At 49.3% G+C, this 26,077-nt stretch overlaps 2 protein-coding genes across 3 annotated transcripts in view; one reads left to right on the top strand and one right to left on the bottom strand.

Moving 5' to 3' along the window:
• The window catches only part of Cfap97d2 (CFAP97 domain containing 2), a 37,762-nt gene extending 36,985 nt beyond the window's left edge, over nt 1-777 (bottom strand). Inside the window, exon 1 of the mRNA XM_055608460.1 lies at nt 747-777. The gene's annotated coding sequence lies outside the window, so the exon portion shown is untranslated. The remainder of the gene's footprint in view (nt 1-746) is intronic.
• Nucleotides 778-16,562: 15,785 nt separating this feature from the next.
• Nucleotides 16,563-26,077, top strand: part of Rasa3 (RAS p21 protein activator 3) — a 100,518-nt gene continuing 91,003 nt past the window's right edge. The window contains exon 1 of one of the 2 annotated variants that reach the window (XM_055608475.1): nt 16,563-16,730. In XM_055608475.1, the coding sequence (XP_055464450.1) occupies nt 16,676-16,730 (55 nt within the window). In that variant the 5' untranslated portion in view covers nt 16,563-16,675. The remainder of the gene's footprint in view (nt 16,731-26,077) is intronic. The other variant, XM_055608476.1, reaches the window with a different exon arrangement.

The following is a 26,077-nucleotide window of genomic DNA, read 5'->3' on the forward strand; positions in this document are numbered from 1 at the left end:
ATACAGAGTTGTGGAACCAAGTCCCAACAAATACATCTACAGTGCAACTTTGGGACCTAAGGCTCAGGGGTCAGAAGAGGGAGCAGAAAGATTGTAATAGCCGGGGATCAGGGAGTTTGGGGCAAGATCCTTCCTAGTGATGTCAGAAACTAAGCCCATAAAGTCTCACCAACATGACTGCTTAAACACAAGCCATTAACATGCTATTAACATGCTAACGTTGACAAGGAAAGTCCAGGCGGCCTCAAACCCACACAGAGAACTACAGGCATCTAAAGAAGGAGAGCTGGAGAAATAGTCTTCCCCAGGGAAGAATACATCAATTACTTATCCAACAGCAAACAGTCATCCCTGAAAACAAACGTACATTTATATATATATATATATATATATATATATATATATATATATATATATATATATATATATATATCTCACATATACATATATGTAACAACAACTAATTAAAAAACAGGTCATTAATTTAAAAGCGAGCAAGGAGGGGCACATGGGAGGGGTTGGATGGAGGAGAATTATGTAATTATATTATAATCTCAAGAAATAAGTTAAAGAATTAAAATGAAAGGAGAAACAACACGGGAAAAATAACAGGTGCAGAGACAGAAAAAGCCAGGAGAGAAAGCCAGACACACACTCCTGGAACAAAGGAATCGCCTCCATACGAGGCACAGCCAACAAGGGCACACAGACATGCTGTGAAATCCTTTGAAGAAAAGCAACCATACCCAGAAAACGTGGCGCAAGATCTGACGGCAAAGCCAAGGGCAAGTTCAGCCTTTCTGCAGTGTGTTCTGAGTGAGCGCAACTCCCTGCTGAAATAAAACAGCACATTTAGTCTCTTTTTAAAATAATTACCAGAATACTGGAAAGATAGAAAGCCACCCACAATAGCCCCTGCATTCTCTTACATTTGCTGTTTTCCTCCTCATGTAACCTCACGCACACAGCCATGGACTCATTTTCATGATCTGCAAAACTGCTTTCGTGAGGCTGCCGTACAAATGGGATCACAGAGTCTTCGTGTCTGGCTCCAGTCACTCGCTGTGGTGCCTTCGAGCTTCGTCTTTGTTGATGCAGACACGCTTAATCTTGAAGCAAGGGAAACATCTGCAGGTGACCCAGCTGGGAGCACTGACAAAGTGATACAAGTAATCATGGGAACATGTCAACCAGCCCTGTAATTGTATAAGATTGGCTCAAATACAGCCATGGTGGTACCTGACAGAGCTAACAGTGACAATGGCCAGGGTGAGTAGATGAACATGCTAGAGACTGAGTGTTCTAGCTTGATTTTTGTTGCTGTGATATAACACTGACCGGAACCAACTTGGATTAGAAAAGATTAATTTCAATTTACAGGTTATAATCCACCATCTAGGGATGCCAAGGCAGGAGGAAAAAGCTTGTGTGTATGTGTGTGTGTGTGTGTGTGTGTGTGTGTCCATGTGTGTTGCTAGGTTAGAACCCAGGGCCTCATATGCACACATAAATTTTGATTCCTAAGCTATATCTTTCACAGTTTCTTTTTCCCAACGTGCTCAGATACCCAGCCAATTCCCTAAATCCTTAGTTTCATACCACCCCATTCCTTCCTATTCTGGAACAACCAGACACTCTGTTTTAGGTGTTTGAATGCTGGGCTTTGCCCACTTGGCTTCAGGACCTTCAGGCACTAGGTAGAAGAGCATCTTGGTTTATCTGAGGAAGGTGATGGCGGGGCCCTGTCTCCTGTTCTGTGAGGTTTTACACAGGCTGCCCAGACTCAGGACCTCAAAAAAAGCTGCAGGCACTACGCATCTGTAGGTTGTTGTTGGATTGTTACATAACTGATTGAAGGATTTTGTTTCAAAAGTTCAGAATAAAGCCAAAGCTGTTCAGCATATAAAATCATGAAGTAGACATGGTTTTGTGTGTTGGTAGACAAAGAACATAATCTGATATAAAGTTTTAAGCTTAGATCTAAAGAAGTACAGTATATAAAATTAATCTTTAACTTGGAAGCATAATGGTTTTTTCAAGAATTTTTCCTGTTTTTTTATTATTTTTTATTTTTTTATTTTCTGTTTAAATGGCTACCTCCTTAAACTAAGCATGATGTTACATGCCTGGAATCCTAGCACTTGAGAGGCTAAAGCAGGAGGATGAAAAGTTTGAGTCTAGCTTGTGCTACAGAGAGAGACTCTGTTTAAAAAATCCTCTTTAGTGGAGAAAAATATTCTCTTAAAAATGAATCCAAGTGCCAGGACTTATTCTGTGATGGTCCCTTAGTTATGCTTTTCTCGAAACAGGATTTTTGTGTCCTACGACAATGAGCTGCCTGAAAGCTCTCCTGCTGCAATAGTGCATCATGTCAGGGGCGTGACCAACCACTTTAGGAGATGGTTTAGGGCTGGAACCCATGTCTGACAATGCAAGAGTGGCCAAGAATCTGAGACTACACCGGCCATGGCATCTTTATTTTGCTAAGGCAGCACAGCAATACAATCACTACTGATGACATATTGCTATACCTGTAGATCAATGTATTGCTTAATCCTCATCAGAGAAGTTTCTTCTTGCAGTAGATGAGAATTAACAGAGACCCACAGCTGGTCAATGTGCAGTGAGCTGGAGCACCCAGCCTAGATGGAATGTATTTATCATGGACTGTATTACCACTCAGGGCAGTGGGGTCTAGCCAGAAAGACTGTAAGAGCCAGAGTGGTAGATGACTCCAAGGAAATAGCATCTTCCGGAAGCAACTGGACTGATACACAATAAACTCACAGAGATTGTGATAGGTTCACAAGGGGAAATGGATGTGAAGTTCCACCCCCAGCCAAGAAGCTATTTGCAATCGATTCCTGCAGGAAAAGGGATGTCGTTTTTCTTTAATGGAATGTCACTGGGTATATCAACCCACTCCAGGAGTACTCAGTAACACAAGACAGGCTCCACGGTTTTGTGGTGTGTGTGGGCATGTGTGGGTGGGCGATGATAGTGTGGTGTGTGCGCACTTTTGTTTAATTTTGGTAGTTTTTTGTCTTATTGTTTTTATTTTCATTTTTGTGTTTTTTTATTTTTTGATGAGGGGAAAAGGAACATAAATCTGGACAAGCGGGGAAAGGGGAAGGATCTGGAAGGAGGGAAAAGAGTATGAACAAAATCTATTGTATGAAAAAATAATAAAAATGAGAAGAAGAACAACAAAACAAGTAAACAAACAAAAACAGGACTTCTGTTCAATAAATGCTAAAAGTTTTACTCCACTTTGGGGTCCAGGACTTCAGGCTACAGGCACGGTTCCAGGTGACTTCCTGCACACCCCTAAACTGCTCCTATTTCAAAGCTGACAGCCTCACATTTCACTAACCCCCTCAATGTCTGGCTCCCGGTTAGTCTGTCCTGGACCAACCACAAAGTGTCTCTTGGAACTTGACAACTGAGCACACTCATGACTCGACGAACCTGCTGGACCATCTTTCAGCAGCCTGGTATATCTGTGTTGTTGAGTGGCAGTAACACAGCAGGATTAGATGACGGCCAAGGAGGTGCTCCTCAGGACCACATCCATCTGAGATGCTGACATTACTGGGGTACCCTGTGCCCAGCCTCTGTCCGGCCCAGCATCTTCCCTCCATTCTGAACATCCCTCAGCTCCTCTGCCAGAACGAGGCGAGAATCCTAATCAGTGGGCTTAGGGCCTGGAAGGCACCTGGTTACTGTGAGCTGAAGGGCTTTGTCCTCTTTTCCAGTAGGCAACAAGGGCTTTCTGCTCTCTCGAATGGACTTGGGGGTGGACGTGGCTACCAAGGTGTGATCCTCCACAGGGACTGGACACCAGATGGCCTGTCAGCAGCAATCAGCTCCAACTTACTGGAGTGCAGCAGCATGTAATTAAAAAGAACAGCAGGCTCTGGCCAGCAGCACTGGGACCAAGCATTTGGGGTGGGGTGGGTAGTGGTGGAGGATATCCTTAGACCAGGCATTTTTAGAGACGCTCTGTGCTGTGTAAAAATAGTGCTGGACTGGCCACATGAAGCTCTTTGATGTGCTTTCTTCTAGCAGGGAGGCATGTGAGTTAACAATGGTGTGTATGTATGCACATATGTGGGTGTGAGCAGTGATATGCTCTTTCTGTGTGTCTCTGTCTCACTCTTGTTCTTGAGATGGGGCCTTGTTCTGTCATCCAGGCATACTTAGAATTCAAAACACAGCCTCAGATGGCCTCGAACATGTGGCAGCCCTCCTCCTTCAGCCTCCCAAATACTGAGTGAGCCACCAAGTCAAGGTCTACCCTCTTCTTTTAAGGAATGGTGGCATGGTGAGCTCTGAAGAGAGAACAAGCTGTGGACAGCCTGCCAGGGTGTCTCTGGAAACTGCCTTCCTAGAGCCTCGTGGGACTCGGCACTCGGGCCAGCAGGGAGCGAGAGACTTGGGCTGCAGGTGTATCGGATGCTGCGGGGTGTGCAGGCCTGCATTAGCATGCCTAGATTTCAGCCCATTCTGTTTTCCGAAGCGGGCTCTTCATGGTCGAGACACCAGTGTGCGGTGTTAAAAACAAGCAAAGGAAAGGTTTGATGTTTGGTGTTCAGAGCAAACAAAGTACGTCAGTGGAGGCAGGATGTCCCTTCTGCTGTACCCACACTGAGAGATCGTCTAAGATGCCTGACTAGCCGGCATGGCGATCATTTGGTGTTGGTCCTCAGCCCTGCCATACTGTCATTCTGACAGTCAGCCGGTTGCAGACTCTCAGTTATTTGAGAAAAAAAAACCACACTGGAGCATCAATAGTCTGACTGAGATAAGTGTTCTCTCTGACAGCGTATCCTACGACTAGAAAATAACTATATTCACTCACTAAGCCTGGAGAGAGACATGTAAAGTAACTAAACTCATACAAACTAGGTCAGGCAGTGAAACACACTGGAGGGTAAAGGAATAACACGGACAGGGTGGTGTCAGCAGTAAATCAAACCTCTGACAGGGATCATTGTAGCCGAGTCCTAATGGGAAAAGGGACATTGATGTACAGTTACCTGGGGACATCACTCTCACAGGCGGCTGTGAATGACAAAGTCCTTGGGCTGGAGAGAAGCTACTCTGCTAAGGGAATGCCAAAGAGCCACATAGGCCTGGAACAGTGAGAAGGGGCCTAGGGCAGGGAGGCTGGAAGAGCAGCGGGTGCTCACACAGCATCCATTTATGTGTGGGGACAGTCCAGGGTCTTTGCAGAGGACTTACGCTGCTGTGGGACATTATTATCCTGCCATCCCGTATGATGTGAGTCTGACCTTAGCAAAAGTTGTGGGGACCCAGCTGATCCTGGAAGCCGCCTGCTGCTGTCAACACTTAAACATGGCATTTAGCTCAAAGCCTGTCTTTTCCTTAGGTCCTCTTCTCGGGCCATCTTTCCATCCTTCTGTCCTGGCTGGCTCAAGTTGCCCATCTTGTGGACACAAAACACGACTCTTGCTTCAGAGGATATATGACAGTTTATTCTTTACCAAATGTGAATAGCCATGATGCAGGAAAATTGACTTGGGTTGCTCCAAGTCCTATGCTGCACTGGGGAAGCGGCTATGAGAAGTTTTTGTGGTTGTAGACTAAAAGACGGTTGTAAATCAAGGCTTTTGAGAGACACATTAGTGGGAGCACCAGATAGATAATTTACAGCAAAGCAGAGCCATTTCTGCTAGAGACCTCAGATGCTGTCTGGTGACACTGTTGGCCTTCTGCTAAAGCAATACACTCTGATGCCTTAACCTGTTGGTTGAGAAGATGTCAGGGTGCTAAATAGCTCTTATGGGAGCTAAGGGAAGCCCCCAAATAATTCTGGCTCTAGATCTACAACCTTGCAACTCTACACAGCGACCGAGTTCTAATCAACCAATCGATCTGAAGTATCTTCAATGCCGGTATGGCTGTCCATGGTACAGTGTATGTGGACCAACTCAGCTCTGTGGACAACCGGGGTGAGAATGTGAGAATGTCAGGGGGAGTGCCCGAGGCTAGGCTCAGAGCGCGGCAGAGCTGAAAGCGCATGTGTTCTTTTTCCAAGAGGAAGGCGCCGCTGCCTGTCAGTCCATATTCAACCCAGGCAGATTCGTGGAGAACTGTAAGATGGAATCAGTCTACACTGACCTCCACCCTGTAAAACTCGAGAAGGGGGTAACAGCCCCAGATCAGTGGGTCCCAGACCTTTGGCACCTCTCAGTGCCTCTGTTGGGTGACCTGGGGCTCAGCTTCCCAAACTGTGGGTCATCGCCTGTGACGGAATGCGCTGAATGTGCAGTTGTGGCAATAATGAAAGGTTTCTAAACATACAGCAGCAAAAATGAATCCGGAGTCAAATATGTGACAGATGTGGGGTGTTTTCTGTGAGCACGTGCTTGTGTCGTATTGTGTGATGTAGCTGCAGCCTTGGTGCAGAATGCACAGCACAGTGTACGGAGCTTCCCACCAGGCCACACGACATGGAAACATAGTGCTTGAAACACACGAGCTCAGAATCCAGACTATTGCTGTGTTCTCACTGTGTGTGCAAAGTCCCTTGCTTGTGTAGGGAAATAATGGTCTAGCTATAGAGAACAGGCTCAGTGTACCCCACGGCCATTCCTCAACACATAGCAAATTAGTACATTTTTGGATCGTGTTCTATTGGAATGTTTGGTTTTAAAAATTGCTGCCTGCTCAGGCTGGAGGGATGACTCGGTGGTTAAGAGCATTTGCTGCTCTTCCAGAGGGTCCAGGTTCGATTCCTAACATCCACATGGTAGCTAGAGACTGTGACTCCAGTTCCAGGCGACCTGTTATTCTCCTCTCTGGTCTTCTTGGGCACTGCATATACATTGCGCACATATATACATATAGGCGCACGCGCACGCGTGCGTGCGCGCGCGCACACACACACACACACACACACACTAAGAAAAACTTTTCTTGTTCAAGCCCACTATGGAGACTCATGCCCTGTGAAGGCAGAGGCAGGTGGATCTCTATGAGTTTGAGATCAGCCTTAAGACCTGCATATTCCAGGTCAACTAGGAACATACATAGTAAAACCCTGTCTCAAACAATAAAAGATTTGGCGCGGGGGGGGGGGAGCGTTAGGTAGGTCAGAGGTTGAGAGCGGTGCTGCTCCTGCAGAGGACCCTGGTTCAGTTCCGATAGCACCACAGAGTGGCTCACAACCATCTGTAACTCTAACTGCAGGTTGATCTGTGAGCGCTAGCACGGAACACCCACACACGACACATAAGCACACACCAATAGAGGTGAAAATAATCAGGCAAACCTTAAAAAGTTTCCACTTGAGTTGCTGATCTGAAATTCATCAAGAAATTATGAAATGAATTTTGGTCTTGGATTAGAACAAAATTTTTAACAATTTCTGAAATAATTCTAAACACATTTTGCCACCTTGTACTTCATATTTACACAAAGTAATGCCCTAAGCACTGCTGATTCTAAGATCAAAATATTTACCTACTCAGAGAGGCATTGAAGGTGCGCTACAAGCATCCAAACTTGTATCAAATATTCTGTCAAGGTTTAACTCTTTATGTAAAAATGAAGAAGCACATTGTTAGCATCTCATTAGCATGCAAACTTGTTCTTTATTTTTAATAAATGATAACATGACATGTATACCAAAAAGACCATTTTAAGATAAGCTTCTTTATTATTTATTGTCAGTATGTTTGATTTGTGTATCTGTTTCATACACCTATATACCTGGCGTTGTGTAAAATTCTCAAGTGAAAGGAGATAGCAAGTGTTAAAACTCAAGAAGCCGTGGTCTGGAGGGACACTTCAGGCTCATTCACCAGAGCATGGCAGGAAGTGAATGCAACTCCTTCAGAGAGAGTGAAACACATTTTGCAAGAACCTAGAGGACTCTAGCCAGCAGGCATATGTCCCATGAGGCAGCGGCCTGGACACCCTTCTAACAAGGGCTTCCCCCCCCCCCACACTCACTCTCAGTGCTCTCTCTCCTCCCAGACATTTCTTTGGAGTATTTGAAAGGGACAAACAAAAGGGGCTTAAGCATGCAGACACCCTAGGAGACTAGCCCCCTTCCCTCCTCTCCCAGCCAGGGCAGAAGGTGTCTAACCAGCACACAGCCCCAGAGCTTCATCCTGGCCCCCCACAGGAGCCTGCACGCCCCACCTAAACACGCCTTGTTTTAGGAAAGAGTGTGAAGGGCCTGCCTCCTCCTATAAACTGCCAGGCCCAGGCTGCATCCTCAGACTCTCACCTCCTGAGAGCCAGAGTCTGGACCTCAGGGGCAGCGCTGTGCTCCACTCCAGGGCTCCCTACTCCTGACTGTCCACAGCTATGGTAGTTTTAAAATCTAAGTGGCTGAGGACAGGCTCAGAGACCAGGATGAGCAGAGCAAGCTGGAAGGAGCACATGGCTGTAGAGCGGCTGCCACAGTAGACATCAGCGGCCTCAAGAACACAAACTGTATGATTCTCAGACCTCTCAATAGAACGCAATTCAACTTTAAAACAACAGCTCCGTCTAACCATCGGCTCACAGACTTCCAGCAACTTAAGGACTGTGTCTCATGAGCGTGAACTTCAGCATGCCTAGGATTCACAATCAAGTCTTGAAATCCCTGTTTAAAAATTAAAGCAATTCTGAGTGAGCTGTCCCAGAAACAGAAAGACACACATGGAATATACTCACTCATATAGACATATAATATGGAATAAACCTACTAAAATCTGTACATATAAAGAAACTAATCAAGAGGGAGGACTCTGACTAAAATGCTCAATCACCATCCTGAAAAGCAAAGAGGATGGACATCAGAAGAAGAAAACAGGAAACAAGTTAGGAACCTGCCACAGAGGGCCTCTGAAAAGCTCTGCCCTGCAGACTATCAAAGCAGATGCTGAGACTTATGGCCAACTGTTGGGCAGAGTGCATGGAATCTTATGAAAGAAGTGGGAATAGTAAGATCTGGAGAGGACAGGAGCTCCACAAGGAGAGCAACAGAACCAGAAAATTTGAACACAGGGGTCTTTCCAGAGACTCATACTCCAACCAAGTACCATGCATGGAGATAATCTAGAACCCCTGCACAGATGTAGCCCATGGCAGTTCAGTGTCCAAGTGGGTTCCATAGTAATGGGAAGAGGGACTGCCTCTGACATAATCTGATTGGCCTGCTCTTTGATCACCAACCCCTGAGGCCACAGCAGCCTTACCAGGCCACAGAAGATGACAATGCAGCCACTCCTGATGTGATCTGATAGACTAAGATCAGAAGGAAGGAGAGGAGGACCTCCCCTATCAGTGGACTTGGGGAGGGGCATGCGTGAAGAAGGGGAAGGGAAGGTGGGATTAGGAAGGGAGGAGGAAGGGGTTTATGGGGGGATACAAAGTGAATAAAGTATAACTAATAAAAAAGATTTACAAAAAAAATGTCCTTTTGCAAAAGTAAATAAAGTGAACAATATCCTTGAAAAAAAATCAAAGCAAAGAAGGAGCTAGAGAGATCACTTAGCACTTAAGACTGCTTGGCTGTTTGTCCAGCGTACCTGGGTTCGATTCCTAGCACCCACAAGACAGCTTCTACCTATCTGTAACTCCAGTTCTAGAGGACACAATGTCCTCCTCTGGCCTTTCTGGGCACTGCAAGCAAATAGTGCACGCACATACATGTAGGCAAAACACTCACAATTTTTTTAAAGGTATATTCTTAAAATTTAATAAAGCAGATTGCCCCAGTGACACTAGAACAGGCTGTAAAACATCAGATTACTCAGTTCAACTTCCGAGTGTGCGCTGGGCTGTGGCGTCACTGTGTCATCTGCCCTGTGGCCTAGGAGCCTTCTGAATCAGGGAACAATGGGCTCCTTTCCTCCCATTGGGCCTGGAGACTGGTGTACTCACCTTTGTGGGCCAACATCTCACTGAGCACACTGTCAGTTAGTGCTCGAGCCTATGACTTCAGAGTACCCTACAATCAGAGAGAGAGAGAGAGAGAGAGAGAGAGAGAGAGAGGGAGAGAGAGAGGGAGAGAGGGAGAGGGAGAGAGAGAGAGTGAGGGGGGGAGGGAGGGGGCGGGGGGGAGGGAGGGAGGGAGGGGGGGGGAGAGGGGGGGAGGGCGGGGGGGGGAGAGGGAGAGAGGGAGAGAGGGAGAGAGGGAGAGAGGGAGGAGCAGTGGGGACCCAGGCTGTGCTATGCCAGAGGATCCCTGTCTTGGATTCCTCTAGCTGTGTCCTTATTCCTGGATTGCACCTGCAGTGAGCTCCTTGCAGTCAAACCAGCATGACACTCAGAGACCTTGAGCTTCTCCTGACCTCAGCCTGCCTCCCACCACACCAAGGGCTGTGCCCTGCAAGGTGAGTAAACAAGGGGTCACACCCTTCCTGTGCAGAGGAGGTTTGGGTTCCCGCAGGTTTCTGAGGCTGCTGTAAGAAGGGGAGGCTGACAAGAGGCAACAGCTTGCCTCCCTGCCGCCCTTTGCTCTGAGCATGTCAGTCTGTGAAAGACGTGGATTCCCATTCGGTTATAGAACAGAGGTCCTGGGGACGTCTCCCGTTTCCTCCTAGCAGGAACATCTTGCAGTCGCTTTTGGTATTAGAATGGTCCATGGCCTGCCGATGTTGCCTGCCACCCATGCATGTGTCTTTGAGTGTGTGTGTGTGTGTGTGTGTGTGTAATATATGAACATGGACATGTGTAGGGACTGAGTATGTGTGTGAGGATATGTTAGCAGATGTGTGCAGAGGATAAGCATGTAGACATGTGTGTACCGAGTATGTGAGCATGTAAGTTTGGGCATGCATGTACTGAGTATATGCCCATGTGGGGTGAGCCTGTGTAACTGCATATGTGCTGACTATGCAAATGTGTGTGTAAGCATGTGTAAGCGTGTGTGTGTTGATAATATGAGTGTGTGTAAGCTTTTGTGTGCTGACTACGTGAGCACATACGTGTGAACACATATCTGCACTAATGCAGTTCTGTCATGTATGTGGATTTCTGTCAAAAAGCAGGGTATCTCCAGACACTAAAGGGTCTCTTCTCCTTTTTTTTTTTTTATCAGCCGCTGCTTCCTCTTTCACCAGCCCTGAGATCATGTGGGCCTCCATCTCTGTGGCTTTGTCATTGGAGAACGCTGTGCATGTCGAGCCCTCAGTGGCTGCCAGGGTGACTCTACGCCTCGATGCATTTCTTGTGCTTTCTGGGAGTTGCTCTACGCTGTGAGCCTTGGCGTGGCCAGCTTCATGTGCTTCCCACTGTCTGTCTGGCACATGTTCACTGAAGGAGATGTCAAAGGTCGTTTACAGCTTTTGCATTTAACCCTTTTGCGTGCCTAATGTCTTTTAAAAGACAGTTTCTCCCTGTAGACGGAGGGACAGATCATGGCGGTCCTTGTGGTATGAGGAAATGAGGTCCCAGCTGTCTTCCTAGCATACGGTGGTGGAGCAGTGGGTTCTGGGATCACTCAGGGCTTTGCTGGAAGGAGGCTTAGTCTGACAGGATAGCACTGCTCTGGGGACATGAAACTGGTTGTACTGCCTCACTCACCTCTTCTGTGGCCTGTGTGAGGCCGATAAATGCTCCATGCTTAGCACATGGCAGCATTAGGGGAAGAGAGGCCACTCCTGGCTCTCACGGAAAAGATCCAGCACTGTCCCCGATGCTCACACCATGGTCTGGGTCCCAGTTTACAGCCTGAGATCTGCCTAACAGAGATTTGGGGATCATCTGGGGAGAAGAGGAATGCTCACCTCCAATGGGAAGACAAGAGAATTGGAGGGGTGTGACAGACTGTGGCTAGACAGTGACCTTCCGTCACTTCTCATAGCCAAGTGCTCTAGCTTTGAGGGGGAAGCAGAATTTATCAGCTCCAGAGGCACCACCCAGCTGCCTGCACTGGGAGCTTCACACTCTTCTTTGCTTGGTCCCAGAGAGTGAAGTCTGTGAGGTGTGTCCTCCTCAGCCAGCCAACCTCCACTCAGAGCAGAGCAGCCCAAGCTGAGGGAGGGGAAGGGATGTGTCAGGCCCCAGCATGGCTAGTGCTATTTTCTATAAGAACACAGGCTTGGATTCTACCACAGAGTGTTCACAGTGGTTGTGCACAGAATGTCTCTGCATGCCTATAGTCTCTTTCTACAGACCTCCTGTCCCTCTGAAGAGGGAAAACTCACTAGCACCCAGGGAACCACATGGGAGCAAGAACTGGGGCTGGGCCTGGCTGGGTGTCTCTGTTGTCTCACAGGCTGTCAGATCTTGAACACAGCCAAGAGCTTAGAAGGGATTTGTTAAGTAAAGAAGTTTTCAAACAGAGCCAAGTGTATATAAACACATATAGAACCTTCAAGGAACCAGGAGAAGCAAAGAACCTTGTGCCGAATTGGTGGATATACAAGTATATTCTTGCCCATTTAAGAGTTTTTTTTTTTTTCTTCTTTCTGTACAGCTGGATCCCTTGACCAGCCATTGATAACATCTTTTTTTTCCCCCTCTTGATTTCAGCAGCGTTCAGCAATAGTTTGGGACATTCCTTGCATTTATTGTTCTACCTCGGGCACCTTGGACAGGAAACACCTGCCTGTCTACCCAGGACTTCCTATAGCTCTGGAGTCCTTGCGCTGCTTTAAGCTCGGGTGGGGCTCTGACAGGAAGTTCCTTTCCTAACCTCTATCATGCATTTTAAACTCCTTTGGGTAATTTCATACAGAATTTAAATGGGATAAAAATACTTCCCGGCTGTTGTTAAGGAGGTAGGACATAAGGTCTAGTTAACTGCTCTTTTCAGCAATTTCAAAAGCTATTTGGCTAATTAGGGTAAAAATATCAAGCTAATTTCATTAAGATGGAAACCATATGGGCATCCCGAGAGAACGTTTTTATGGTCACCATAGAGACATGCATACCATACCACAAGGGTTTGCCCTTGGGGACACGAGTTCTGCTCCTCCCAGCTCAAGGCAAAGGTGCTGGCTTGTGGAAAGGTCTGTCTCAGGGAGCCAGGGCCTGCTATGCTGATAATGTCTGCATTTCAATGCTCTGCACAGTGAAACTCATTCTCACCGGCAGAGGCATCCACAGCTGCAGCTGCTCTTTCAGCAGGTAGGCCCACTCAGGCGTGATGGTCACCCAAGGATCCGGGAGGCTCTGATTTCTCTCTGGGAGCTGAACAACCCATCCACAGGGCTCTCCTAAGATGCCTGCACATCAGATATCTACATTATGCTTCACAACAGCAGCAAAGTTACAGTTATGAAGTAGCAACAAAAAAAAATTTATGGTTGGGGTCACACAGCATGAGGAGCTGTATTAAAGAGATGCAGCCTTAGGAAGGGTGGGAACCACTGATTTAAAGCTGATTGGGGAGACCACTGACTGGGGAGACCAATGTTGTGTGATGACACTTTTTGGGGGAGACACAACAAACACACACACACATACACACACACACACACACACACACACACAGCACACCCCTACTCACCCAAGGTAGGGAGTCTACAACACACTAAAGTAGGTATACCTTCAAAGTCCAGATTGGTGAACTATGGGTTTTATTGGGGTTACTTTTAGGGTTATGGGTGAGGGGTCCCTTACAGAAGCAGAAATGACTTAAAGACAGCGGTATCACCAAAGCCTACCCCAGCAAGGATGACAGCTCACATTGATAACATCTTTTTTTTTCCCCCCTCTTGATTTCAGCAGCGTTCAGCAATAGTTTGGGACATTCCTTGCATTCATTGTTCTACCCCAGCTCACAAAGCTGAGAACTTGGAGCTCATTGAGCAGTTTGCAGGCAGCTCAACAGGTAGAAAAGTTCCTTTCTATGTGAGTCTAAACCCCTTCCAGGCAGCTCTGCTGGTGACTGCCTCTGCAGTCAGCTTGTCTGGTCTCAGAGCCTTCCCTGCAGCTTGGCTCTGTTCCTCTGAGACCGATCTTCAGCTTCATTTCTCACTCCAGCAGGGAGGGGCGCAGTGAGTCTGGTTGGTTTCAGGGACTTCTTGAGGCTATTTTGAGTTGTTTCCCTTCTTTTTAAGGTGCTTCCCTGCAGGATGGAATGTTTCCGTTTTGGAGAAAACTGTTACTCAACACCAAGGTCCACACAGTCTTTGGTGGGATATGCTAAGACAGGCCACAAAGTCGCCTATGCTTCACAAGGGGAAGGGGGTCTATCCTGGGTATGACCGACTTGCTTGTCTGGTTAAGCACAGCAGATAGTGAGCGGGGCAGCCTTGAGAGCTACCCCTGGTGTCCTTAGAGCTCCTTTGGGTTCTCCAGAGAGTCTTGTGACATATGTGTGTGGCACAAGGTTTTCCTCTAAGTTCTGTCATATGGTAAGGATGATGAACATCAGATGCCAAGTTTGTAGAGGGTCCAGGGACAAGAACTTGAGACACAGGTGCTTGGTTACTGGGATGCTTACGCGGTGGAGGCCTCTCAGTTTCAGGTAGAACAGACCAAGAACCAGTTCATTATGTCACAAGCTGGCATAATAGCTTGTGCCCCAGCCTTGCTCAGTGCCATCTGCAGCCTAGGATGCATGGCATCTGGGTCTGCCTGGCACCCCTGGTGAGTATCATAGATCCCAACTCATGATGGCCAAGTGATGGCCTTATGGCTACATGGCTCTACTAGGGCTGAGCCAGACGGAAGGCTGTTTTCTATACCATGCATGGTTCCCATGGCTGTTCCCTTCAGAGCCTGGAGATAGCATGCTTATTTGCCTTATAGCCTGAGCTGCCCACAGGGCTCTCTTCCATGTCCACCTCCAACTTTTCAGCTTTCTATATCCTTCTAGAGATGGCCAGAGAAGTGACTCCAATTTCACAACAAGCCTGCTGGCCTCAGGCCCTTCTTCACAGAGGAGAGCGGGAAGGAAACAACTGTTCATCCTTGTTTGTGAGGAATTTCCTGATGTCCCTGGGGCCTCTGGGTACCTGGAAGGCCCAGCAAGCAGCCTTCTCGACTCTGCTAACTTGCTTCCAGATGCTCTGAGCGTGTCTCAGCAAAGCCTGGCTCTCTCCCCCAACCTGTCAACGTTTTGTTAACCAGTGTCAACCCATGAATTAGGCTGAGGTAGTGCAAGACAGGGCTGTGAATGTGTGGAGACAAGCTATTCAAAGAGGCTGCAGACTGACTACAACTCCCTCCGGAGCAGGGAGAGGAGAAACAGCTCATGGCAGCCTGGGCGGGAGATCTGTCCTGGTAGCAGAGCGGCAGCAGGATGGCTAGTGGCTTGAGTCTGTGGCCATTTCTTGTTCCCCTTCAAAATCTCCCTGGCTCCTCGGGACATGTCTGCTGGAATGCATCGTCCCCAGGGGCAGCACTGGTCTCTGTTTTGGGATGTTACCACCTTTTACCTTCCATCCTGATACCCTGATTGGCCTTCCCAGCAGGGGTAGCTCTTGGTCTACATGCTGAAGGCTTGTATGGTGTTTGCTTACACAAACTTCACATTCTGCCCAATGATACTTTCATGAAGATGAGTGTTCGTTTGGTCCACTGTAAGCCAATCCTATGCAGGGATAGTTTTTTTTTCTTTTTCTTTTTCTTTTGGCTTCACAAGTCCACATTTCACAGAAGCATAATGACCTTGGGATTAGAAGCTCTAGCCGTCGTGGAAAGGTCTGACCGTCCTAGCCTGTGCAGTATATTTCTGTTTCTATAGAAGTAGCTACCAAATAGCAGCAAGCAGCTTTCGAGTCACACTTTTCTTTCAGTTGGTGTATCAAGGATCTAGCTTCCTGACTCCACAGCCAATGCCAGTTCGGTTTCAGGCCTCCCGAAGGCAGTGTGCTCTTCCCACAGGTCTCCTTCCCAGCTTTCACTGCCCAGGGAAGGGCCTCCCTGAAGCCCACTGCTGAGGCTGCCACCATGCCCCACCCACCTGGCCCAAGTCTGTGGCAGACGCTTCTGCCGCTGCTACAGGGAGCAGAGGAGCCTGGAGCTCTTGCCCTTCGGAAAGCTGGGAGTTAGCCCAGCTGCAGGAAAAACTTAGTGGAAAGATCAGGACAGGACCACACATCATCGCTTCTGAGACCCAGCAATTCCACAAATTGCCAGTAAGCCTCAGGTATGAAGGTCCTGAGATGCTAATTTCTCCGAAGGATGGCCAGGTGTCACTTCTCTTAGTCGCTGAAGCTGGGGTCCAGCTTCCTTTCATAGCTTTTGCTTGAATATACCTTTTAAAATTTTAAGTGAGAGTCGGTCTCATGTGACCTGGCAGTTAAAACTGAGATCGAAACTCAGTACCCTCTCTTTGTCCCAGGTCCAGAGGGACGAGACCACTAGTGAGGACCAAGAGAACAAGGACCGCTTCTGGTGCCCTCGGTAGAGTCCCTTCCGATCCCGCCTTAGAGTCCGACTCCGCCCCCTTACAGACCCGACCAATGGGATACAGTATTTGTCAGTGGGCGGAGTCGCACTGCCCCACCCCATGCAGAGCCTTAGCCAATGAAGATCGGGGGTCTGGCAGAGGAAGGCGCCCACCTCCCCGCCCCCGAGCTCTGCCAATGGAAGGGCGCGAGGCGGTGTACCCGGGCAGAGCGCGGACCGCAGCGCGCGGGGCTCCGGGGGCATCCGCCGCTCGGCTCCGTCTGCGGCCCTCGTCCGCCTGTCCTGCGCCCTTCCTGCGGCCGCGCTGCCGAGCCCTCGCGCGTCGGCGAGGTCGACCAGCAGCATGGCGGTGGAGGAAGAGGGGCTGCGGGTCTTCCAGAGCGTGAGGATCAAGATCGGTGAGAACCGTGCTGGCGTGGGCAGCTCCCCAGACCCTTGCTCCTGGGATCTGGCCCGGTTGGCCCGGCTCCTCATGCTTCCCGGCCCAGACGGCCGGTTCCCCGTGGTACTGCGGGGGAGGCGGGACCTGCATCAGGGGGCGACTGTTTGTGTGCGTGGGCGCGGGTGGCTGCCTGCGTGTGTCCGTGTGCGCAGGACCACTCCGGTCTCGGGTGCCTGAGTTTACATGCACGAGCACGCGCCGATCCTTCTGGGTGCCCCCTCTTCAGGGATCTACTGATGTCAGTCTCCCGGTGTCCCCTTCACAATTGTGCGCAGAAACTTCCTTCCCAAGGAGGGGGCGCCCCTTCACCCTCTCGGCTGTGCGGTGCTGCAGGCTTCGAGGCCGTGCGCGCGCTTGTGTGTGTGTGTGTGTGTGTGTGTGTGTGTGTGTGTGTCTGCGCGGTGCAGGCGTGGTGATGGAGCCGCCAGCACCTCCCCCTCCTTTCATTGAGAACTGGCCGTGGGAGCTGTGGCCCACAGGCCTGGCATTCAGGCTGCGCTAGGCTGGTCCGGACTTCGGCAGCAACGCTGGGGGCAGGGAGCGAAGCAGAGCTTGGAGTGTTCTGAAGAGGACTTCCTGATTTTTTTTTTTTTCAACTTGAAGATTTTGCCTTTCCCAGTCATTGGGTGGTTTTTTTTTAATTTTATTTTTTTTATTTTTTATAATCTTGTGAATGATGTGTGAGCCTACTTCCTTACAGAGGTTTTCTGAAGTGACCGTTACACATCAAATCATTAACGCATTGGGCAAGGCCAGTTTTCTTGGAAGGAATTCTGGGTCCTAGCGCGCTCTTCCTGCAGTCTTTCCCCTCTGAACTGCGCCCCACATTACTGGCCCGTTCCCATGTGAAAAGGCCCCTAGTGGGTGGCAACAGTCACAGCCCCAACCCAACCCCGAGTGTCAGTTGTTGATGACATCCGATGCTGTCTGAGGAATGCCAGCTACTCGCAATCAGCGTGTTGCTTCCTGTCTGCTTTATTTTGATTTTGAATCATCGCCGAGACAGTTTGATCTTTGATTCAGAAGTGCTGCAGATAGCATGTGGTGCCTGGGCTGGAGCAGAGGGCATGGGAGGGCTTTCTCTTGCTTTTGTGCCTGGAATTGCTGTCAGTTTCTATCTGAGGAAAGAGGCTGCCTTCCGTCCTCTGTGGGCAAGCAAAGACCACTTGTGTGAGAGTGGCCAGCTTCAGTTCCCTTCAGCTAAGATCATCTCACCAAGTGAGTCCACCCGGCTCCAGGGCTGCCGTGCCCCTCTACTCAAGGAGGGGGAGGTTGATGTGGAATACTCCTAGGGGAGAATCAGGGTCTTCAGGGCAGTTGGTAACAGGGGTCCAAGACTTTCCTGTTCAACATGGTGTGCCTAGCTCAGTCCTACCATTGGCTGCTGTGCACACAGGGCAGGGTTTTAGTTCCAGTCAAACAAAGAGGATTTCTTTTCCAGAATGGTATAGTAAATAAGACAAGAGGAAAGGAAAGGCTCCGATACCTAAGACAACAGCCCAACCTGTCTGCCAGCGTGAGGTCTTCCCTAGAGGAGCAGCAGTGGGGGGCAAGTCATAAGGTCTCCTCTCCGTTGCTATGCCTTGAATAAGGGTCTGACTGGAGCCTTCGTTGCCTCTCACTACCTAGGGGGCTGGGCAACACTCAAATGTTTAGGATGGTGGCAGTGAGGTTGCATAGAGGTATCCAGGCTCCCACTGCCTCCCTAAACGTACCCTGTCTCCAAGGGGCTCATCTTTCCTCATCATTTTTCTCGAAGGTCCAGCAGGGCTGGTCAGGAGGGATGGCTGTGTGCTCCCGGATGGAGTATGCGGGCACATAGCTCTGCATATAGATCTTGTCCGCTGTTTCTGATCCCAGATGTGACTGTGTTGGATTAGCCTTTTGGAGCCCAGGAAACAGCTGTTGGTGACTGGTTTGGGTTTGGTGATGCCTAGCTGCCCTGCTTGTCGATACCCCTGGGGTCCCCAGGGAAATCCGATCGGAAAAATGGGACTCCAAGCAAGGTGGGTGGTATGCAGGGCCCCCAGAGTGTCGGCTGACTGGGTTTCCATTTGCAGTTCTGGTTTGTGGTCAGGTCACTCTAAGATTTGCATCTGCCTGAGTGTCACTGGCTGTGACAGTGTAGTTGACTTGAGGGCAGAAGTGTTGACCCACCGAAGCACACTGGCTTCCTGAAAGCCTGCTGGTGACTTACAGAGTGACCTAGATGTGTCTCTTTCTTGTCACAGCCATTTCCCCATCTGAATAAAGCAGGAGTCCATGTGGGCTGCATCCGGTGGGAACGCACAAGGCTCTGATCTGTCCTAGTCAGTACCCTCCCCCACCCCGAGAAGGAAGGAGAGACAACTGCTCCTCAGATCACACAGACAAACGCCAGGATCACTGTTGTTGCTAAGAACTTAGGGAAGGGACTAATGTTAGGAGGTTTGGCCTATACTTCTTGGTTTTTAGAACATAAGATGGTACTTGGTTCATCAGAAATGAATCTCTCTGTTTTTCTTCCTCTTTCTCATTCTATCTACACTTTGCTTATACAGAAGAAAAAGCCACATGAAAGTGAAGTATCTTAATAATGGTAATTAAAAAACCATTTCAAGTCTTGTCTAGAAGAATGTGCTGCTTCTCCGTTTCAATTTTGCACGGTCATTTGGACGTGTTCTTGTTCTTCCGTGCACTTAGAATCTTAAGTGTCTTTGGTAACAATTACTGCTTTGTTACAGCCATCTTCAGCCATCACATGTGACTGACCCATGCTTCCTTGAGGCTGCTGTATTGAGGAAGTATGTAGCCCAACTCTCTAGAGCTGGCGCTGGTCTGTGATTGGGCGAATAGCTGTGGCCAGAGCTCATCTGCCCAGCAATGCTATTTTGGGCTTGGTGTTCCCTAGGGCTGCGATATAGCTTTACTTGCCAGACATGTTTTACTTTTGCATAATATTTATTACTTGTTTTAAAACTGCTCTCTTGGTAAAAATGTTGAGTGCATTGAGGTAATTATCATCTGTCAAGTAATAAATAAAAATGTAACACTCTGGCTTTGCGTTCCCAGACCAGAAATGTTCTCTTGCACTATTATGGATGGCTTTGCTCACCTTCTTTCCATTTAGCTCCTTTTGAGCTCCCTGGGTCCCTAGGAAGCCAGGCTCTGCTTCCTGCTTTTCCGCTGAGCTCTTGGTGACTCCAGTCTTTCTGCCTGGGTATCACAGCATCCGCTCTGCACCCTCGCCAAGGCTCTGTGTTCTTGCTCTGAGCTTAGAACGTGACTGTGGAGAAGTGCAGTGGCAAACTGAGCATACAAATGGCAGCTCCTCCCATCCAGCAGGCTTGGGTGGCTGTGGACCAGAGCTTCTCTCTGGCCTTCAGTGCTCTCCCTCACTGCTCTCTCTTGCCTTTCTGCTGATAACAACATCTAACCAGAAGCAGGAGGAACCAGTGAAATGAGGATGGGCAGAAGTGAAAGATGGGAGCAAGCAGGGTGTGTCTGGCTGGTCAGCTAGGCAGCAAGTGACAAAGCCCTAGATTAGGGGCTGGAAGCTCAGGGCTCCAGTTAGCTCACTGAGCAAAGCTGCCATCTTCACTGGCCACAGTGTGTTGACACCAGGGCTACTGTGGGCCACAGCAGACCATGGACCTGCAGGGGGCAGTTGTGCTTTATGGGTTAACCCAGTTGTTATGGGCTGGCCAAGGCTGGGTTCAGAGAGAAGAGGTGTTGTGTTTTGTGAGTCATAGCAGTAGCCTTTGTGATACAGTAGTTTCAGGGCCTGCGTTTAAGAACATACCTTGTGGGCCAAATGTGGTCCTTGGCATGAGATTCTCCTGAGCTCTCTCATGCTAAAATTAACTTGGGTATTCCATTAACCGAGCTCAGATCAGCTGCCTGTGCTATTTTTAACTGCCCGGAACCACTGTGCAGATCTAGGCTGACCTGTGGAAGCCAGGAAAGCTCAGAGTTGGCCCGCTTCATCCTGCTGTTCCAGGTGTGGCCCGCTGGGGTGTTGGGTTTGCTCTGCCCATGGTGGCTAGAGAGATGCAGATTTCAAGTGAGGGGCTTGTGTACATTTGTCGCATTAATTTTAAAGATTTAATTTTACTATCTATTTATTTGTGTGTGTGTGTACACAGGCATGCAGATGTGTATACACCTGCAGAGGCTAGATTCCCTCCATATAACATTGCTGGCAGTTGTGAACTGCTCTGCGGTTCTGGCAACTGAACTCAGGCCTTCTGGAAGAGCAGCAAGTGTACTTAACCTCTGAGCCTATCCCATTAAGTTTGAATTTTTCACAACCTCGTGACATCGATGTCCACGAAGGGAGACATATATAACATAGCCAGCCTGTGTTACCTCTGAACATAATCTGTCAGTTCACAAGGCTGCTTGCTTCTCTACCATCTTGGATTTAAATGGCGGCTAGGGGGGAGCTGAAGAGGAGCTTTGGAGTGAGGAGGAAGCTGATGTTCGGGAGGGTGAACAGTACACTGGTCCATACTTGTAGACAGCGGGGCTGTGCTGGCCCTACTGCTGGCCCGGCAGCTCACTGACCACTTCAGGGCTGGGATCTTCGAAGAGCTATAAGTCTGAGCAAGGGGACTAGTCTGAGGCCAGGCTTTCATGCAGTAACCCCAAAATGATGACACGTGACAACCATTACCTGAAAGGCAGAAAATGTTTTGATTTGATTCCCTGAAGCTGATTATGACACAGCTGATGCGTGAGCTTCACAGGCATACATGCACCGAAGAATTAACCGCAGCTGGCTGAGGGCAAGGGCCAGTGTGAAGGGTGAGGATGAAAATATTTAGCAAGATGGATATATTCCACTTCTCTGGAGGTGGTCAACCAGTGAAGAGGAAGCTGATAGTTTTGTTTGTGAAATAAAAGAAAAAAAAGAAGGATTTTTTTCAAATGGCTTTTGAAGGTCCAGGTGGCTGGGACCAGATCCCCATACAGCCAATGAAGAGAAGGAGGTGGTGGTCCATTTTTGGAAGCAGAAACATAAGATATGGCTAGTTCTTGATAACTCTGCCATTGCAGATGAAGTGACATTTATTTCAGTGGAGAGTGGTGCTTCTGTGAACACTGCAGATGGAGCAGGGGCCAGATCTTCAGGGACACAGGCAATGTTTCCAGTATAATTTGAGGTTGTTGGTTCTGTTACTTTGTAGCAAATTAGAGTTCTACCTAAGCAATGCATACATAGGAGAGGGCTGCACTTGGAATAGTGGGTAGGGTTGCTGACTGATTAGGGGTGGCTTTGGTCTTGCCCTCCAAGAGAGGCTACATTGCATCCATGGGTCCCACTCTGCCTCTGAGATTCGGAGGTCTCAGCTGGGGGTGCATACAGTTTTGGGCACAGATGATTTGCCTGGAGTTTCCAATATGGTGAGTTAATGGGGGTCCTCCCTGTGGGCAGGAAGCACATATGCAGGTCGTGTCAGGAAGCAGATATATGATGCGGAGGCGCCGGGTGGCTCCTGCGGGGTGAGCGAGTGACACATGTGGGGCAGGGAGGGACCTCATGGGTCACAGCTGGCCTCCTGCAGGTGCCTGTCAAGGTAGCAGTCTGCACAGCTGGAACGTTCCAGCTCTGACAAGATAAGATGGTGTGCAGAAGTGCTCTCTGCCCAGCCCATGGCCAGCGTTAAATGAACAGATAACGGAAGCAGCAGCAGTGACAGGGTGATGATAGGTGGAGCACCTGCTGAGGGACAGAGGAGGCTGTCTCCGGGCCATTGTGCAAGTTCTGTTTCCTTGGTCTGCATTGGTCTCTCCTCACTGTGATCATACGACAGTTTAGCTCCTCTCACTGTGGAAGACTGTCAGTCTGTCTTCTCTTTGGTTTCTTGTTAAGAAAATAATTGGGGAGCTGGAGAGAAGACGCGGTGGTTAAGAAGAGCACTGTCTGCTCTTTCAGAGGACCGGGGTTCAATTCCCAGCACCCACATGGCAGCTCACAACTGTCTGTAACTCCAGTTCCAAGGGATCTGACACCTTCATACTAATGCACATAAAATAACATTAAATAAAAATTTAAAAAAGAAAACAATGCACTTTCATATCTGAAAGTGGTTCAAATTAGGGCTGTCCTGGTTCTGAGTCACCTCTTAGGGCTTGCTTTGGTGCTGGGCTCTGTTTACCATGGTGCTGCCCCGGTGCCAGCCACAGCTCCGCGAGCGGGCAAAGGAGCTGATCTCCCACTAAGGTGTTCTGTGGTAAGTGCTTCACAGGGCTCAGGAGTCCTCGTGATTGGGCAGGGGTGGCCCTGGTGGACTTGTCCTCCAGACAGAGTGGCCGGCCTCCCAGTGAGTGCCCTTCCTTCTCAGTACCTTTTAAAAGCAGCCTTCATGGGACTGGCCTGTGGAGCACAGGCTTAACGCTGGCTAGCCTGGTGTCAGCAGGCTGCATGGAGTAGAGAGGGCCGAGGAGTCAGCCCCAGGGCTGACCGGCTGCAAACCCTGTCCTGACTGAGCAACAGCTTGTCTAGCCCAGCATCAGAGAACACAACTAGAGATGCCGCTCTCTCCTCAGCCTTGGCTTTCAGGGTGCTTGATCTAACCCTCTTACAGACTCCTCTTTGGAGGGTCGAGAATCACTCTCTCCTGCTGCCTTGTGCCAGGAAAACCCATCTGGAGAAGAAAACACGGCTTTGGCAAGCAGGAAGTGGGTGGGGTGCAGTTCAGTTTTAGTGTGAGGAGGTATCTCAGTCCTAAGACCCTGGTCCTCTGGGCATCTGCTTTGTTTTGGTTCTGGCTACCTTGGGATTTTCCGACGCTGGGGTCAGACTGGGGCACAGGGCTTTTAGCATTAGTCCAGGAACATGAGGTGCTTCCGGAAAATTCATCTGTGTACAGGCCCCAAAGGCCCTAGCCAGCTTGGACTCTTGTCTAGTGTCTGGGATGAGTGCTGTGATGGGGATGAATTTCCCACGGCCTTTGGGGTGAGGGCTGAGCTGGGGAATTCCAGACCCTCAGAGCTGCAGAAGGCTTGCTCAGCCTCCTTGGGAAGGAGGCCCGAGGCTTTCAGTGCAGGCAGACTGTTGCCGGATGGAATGCTGGGAGCGCTCAGCTACCACAGAGCCTGGGGAGGGCACTACCTCTTGTCCCAATGGCTGATCTCCAAGGCTGTGCTGCTGGGTTCAGGATTTGTGCCAGTTTTTCCTCTGGGCAGCAGCCACAGCTGGCTCCCTGAAGAGGGAATGCAATTCTGCTGTGCAGCCCTTGAGCCTGATCTAGGCTGGGCACAGGAAGAAGGAAGCAGGCTGCTGGCCTGGAGCCTGAAGGGACACTGAAGATATCCATTTCTGAGTGTCAAGGCTATCTCTGGGTAGCCATCATCAGAGCTGTAAAGTTGTTGACCTGGGAAGACACAATAGGGCATTTCCTTCACTGTGGAAAGCTGAGTTCTAAGGGCTGGAACTGTGCCTGGTGCTTTCGTGTACCGGCTGGAGATCTTCTGACACTGGGCACCGCTGAGGGAGGAGGGAGGGCCGGAGAAAGGGAGGGAGGGAGGGGAGAAGAGGAGAGGGGAAGGGTGAAGGGAGAAGAGGAGGGAGATGAGGGGGAGGGGAGGGAGGGGAGAGGAAGGAGGGAGGGAAAGAGGGACGGAGGGAGGGAGGGTGGATTGATCTGAACCCATGAAGCCAGCATCCAGATTAGGGCAAGGCCAATCTATTTCTTAGGAAGTGTCCTCTTGTGAGATGGTTAGGATCTCCTTTGCATATGCACCCTCGCACACACGCACACGCGCACACGCACACATACCCCAGGGCCATTTACATGCACAGTGTCACAGTTGTGTTGAGGCTGGGGCGCTTGCCATGGTTTATATTGGTTTCTACTTTTTCCCAGGGTTCCTAACAACAGGAATGGGTCAGTCCTGGCAGTGTGAGATTTGCAGACTTTAAAGTAGTCCTGATTTTCACAAAGTCCTTTACTTTTTCTGTCACCTGCATGGGTGGGGCTTTTTCACCTGTCTAAGAGCCATTCAGACAATTTGCCACCCGCTACTATGGCTTTTGTGCTAGGGAGCATCTGCCCTTCCGATTCCCATACCATGAGGTCTTTCCCCGAAATTGTTTTGGACTTTTACGTATTCTATAGTTGTGTAGCACACTCATGTTGAAAGGACCACAGCTTAGAGTTTTTCTTGTGGCACTTCTGTTTGCTTCTGACCTGTGCTCTTAGGTGGCTTTTGTCAGGCAGGAACCAAAGCCCAGCCTCCTAAGCTGTGTGCTCAGGAAGCCATAACGAGACACCAAGTGACTACAGGGCACACCCGAGGAAGCAGAACTTCAGTAGGTTAGACATGACCAGGGACCCCAGGCAGGTAAAAGCCACAGCGTGTTGATGAGAAGCAGTTGCCTGAGGATCACTGGAATATGACAGTAATTTGGGGTGGTTTGTGGGCAGTTTCTAGCTGTAGGTTGTTTCAGGCACAGTTGGTGTAAACCCCTGGGCCAGGTGGACTTTTGCCAGAGAATGAATGAAGGCCCTGCCGGGACACCGGTCTCTTTTGAGATGTGCTGGATGCATAGGCCTCTGGCTATTCCCAGGCTGCAGTTGATACAGTTCCCTTGAGGAGTCCTGGAGGCCACATCTGAGACATTCGTGTGGATGCCCGGCTCCCCAGCTGGTCCCATCCGTCTGGAATCTGTGACATTCCTTTTGCTGTTCATCATTTCCTGCTTCGGGCAGCTCTGCATTCACTGTTTGGAGAGAGCTTCTCGGTATTGCGACCCAAGAATGTGTTTGTACATGTCCTGAGTGGAAATGAAGGGTCACATGGAAAGAAAAAAAATTTTTTTTCACTGTTTCTGCTGAGTGTCTTGATTAAAAAAAAAATTGTCTCATGAAGTGTATTTCGTGATTTCTGTGGAGAAAGTGCTTCTCCTTTGTCTTCTTCCTGGGCCCCTGGAACGTAATTTTCTTCAGAGGGCTAGAGGGAGTGGGTCAGAAGGGTTTGGCAGGCAGAGGGGTCCCATGGGGGCTCATGCCCTGAGTCAAACGCAACTTGCTTATTTCTCATGACAGTTAGTCTCAGTAGTGTAGTTGATCCCTCAGCCCAGCTCCCATTCCACGGAGAGCACCCACCTCAGGGCTGGGCTACACCATCTCGGTGGCCACGCCTAGTGGTGCTGTGGACATGAGAATGGTCTGCTGTGGTTCTGTTATAGTAGAGCAGAAGTAGGGTGGCTGGGTAAGGGTTTGGAGGCTGGTGGGCTGTGAGGGTCTGGGGGCTCATGGGCTGTGAGGGTCTGGAGGCTGGTGGGCTGTGAGAGTCTGGGAGCTCATGGGCTGTGAG

This window comes from Psammomys obesus, unplaced genomic scaffold (assembly GCF_907164565.1).
Source record: "Psammomys obesus unplaced genomic scaffold, mPsaObe1.curated_primary_1811, whole genome shotgun sequence".
Classification (NCBI taxonomy): domain Eukaryota; kingdom Metazoa; phylum Chordata; class Mammalia; order Rodentia; family Muridae; genus Psammomys; species Psammomys obesus.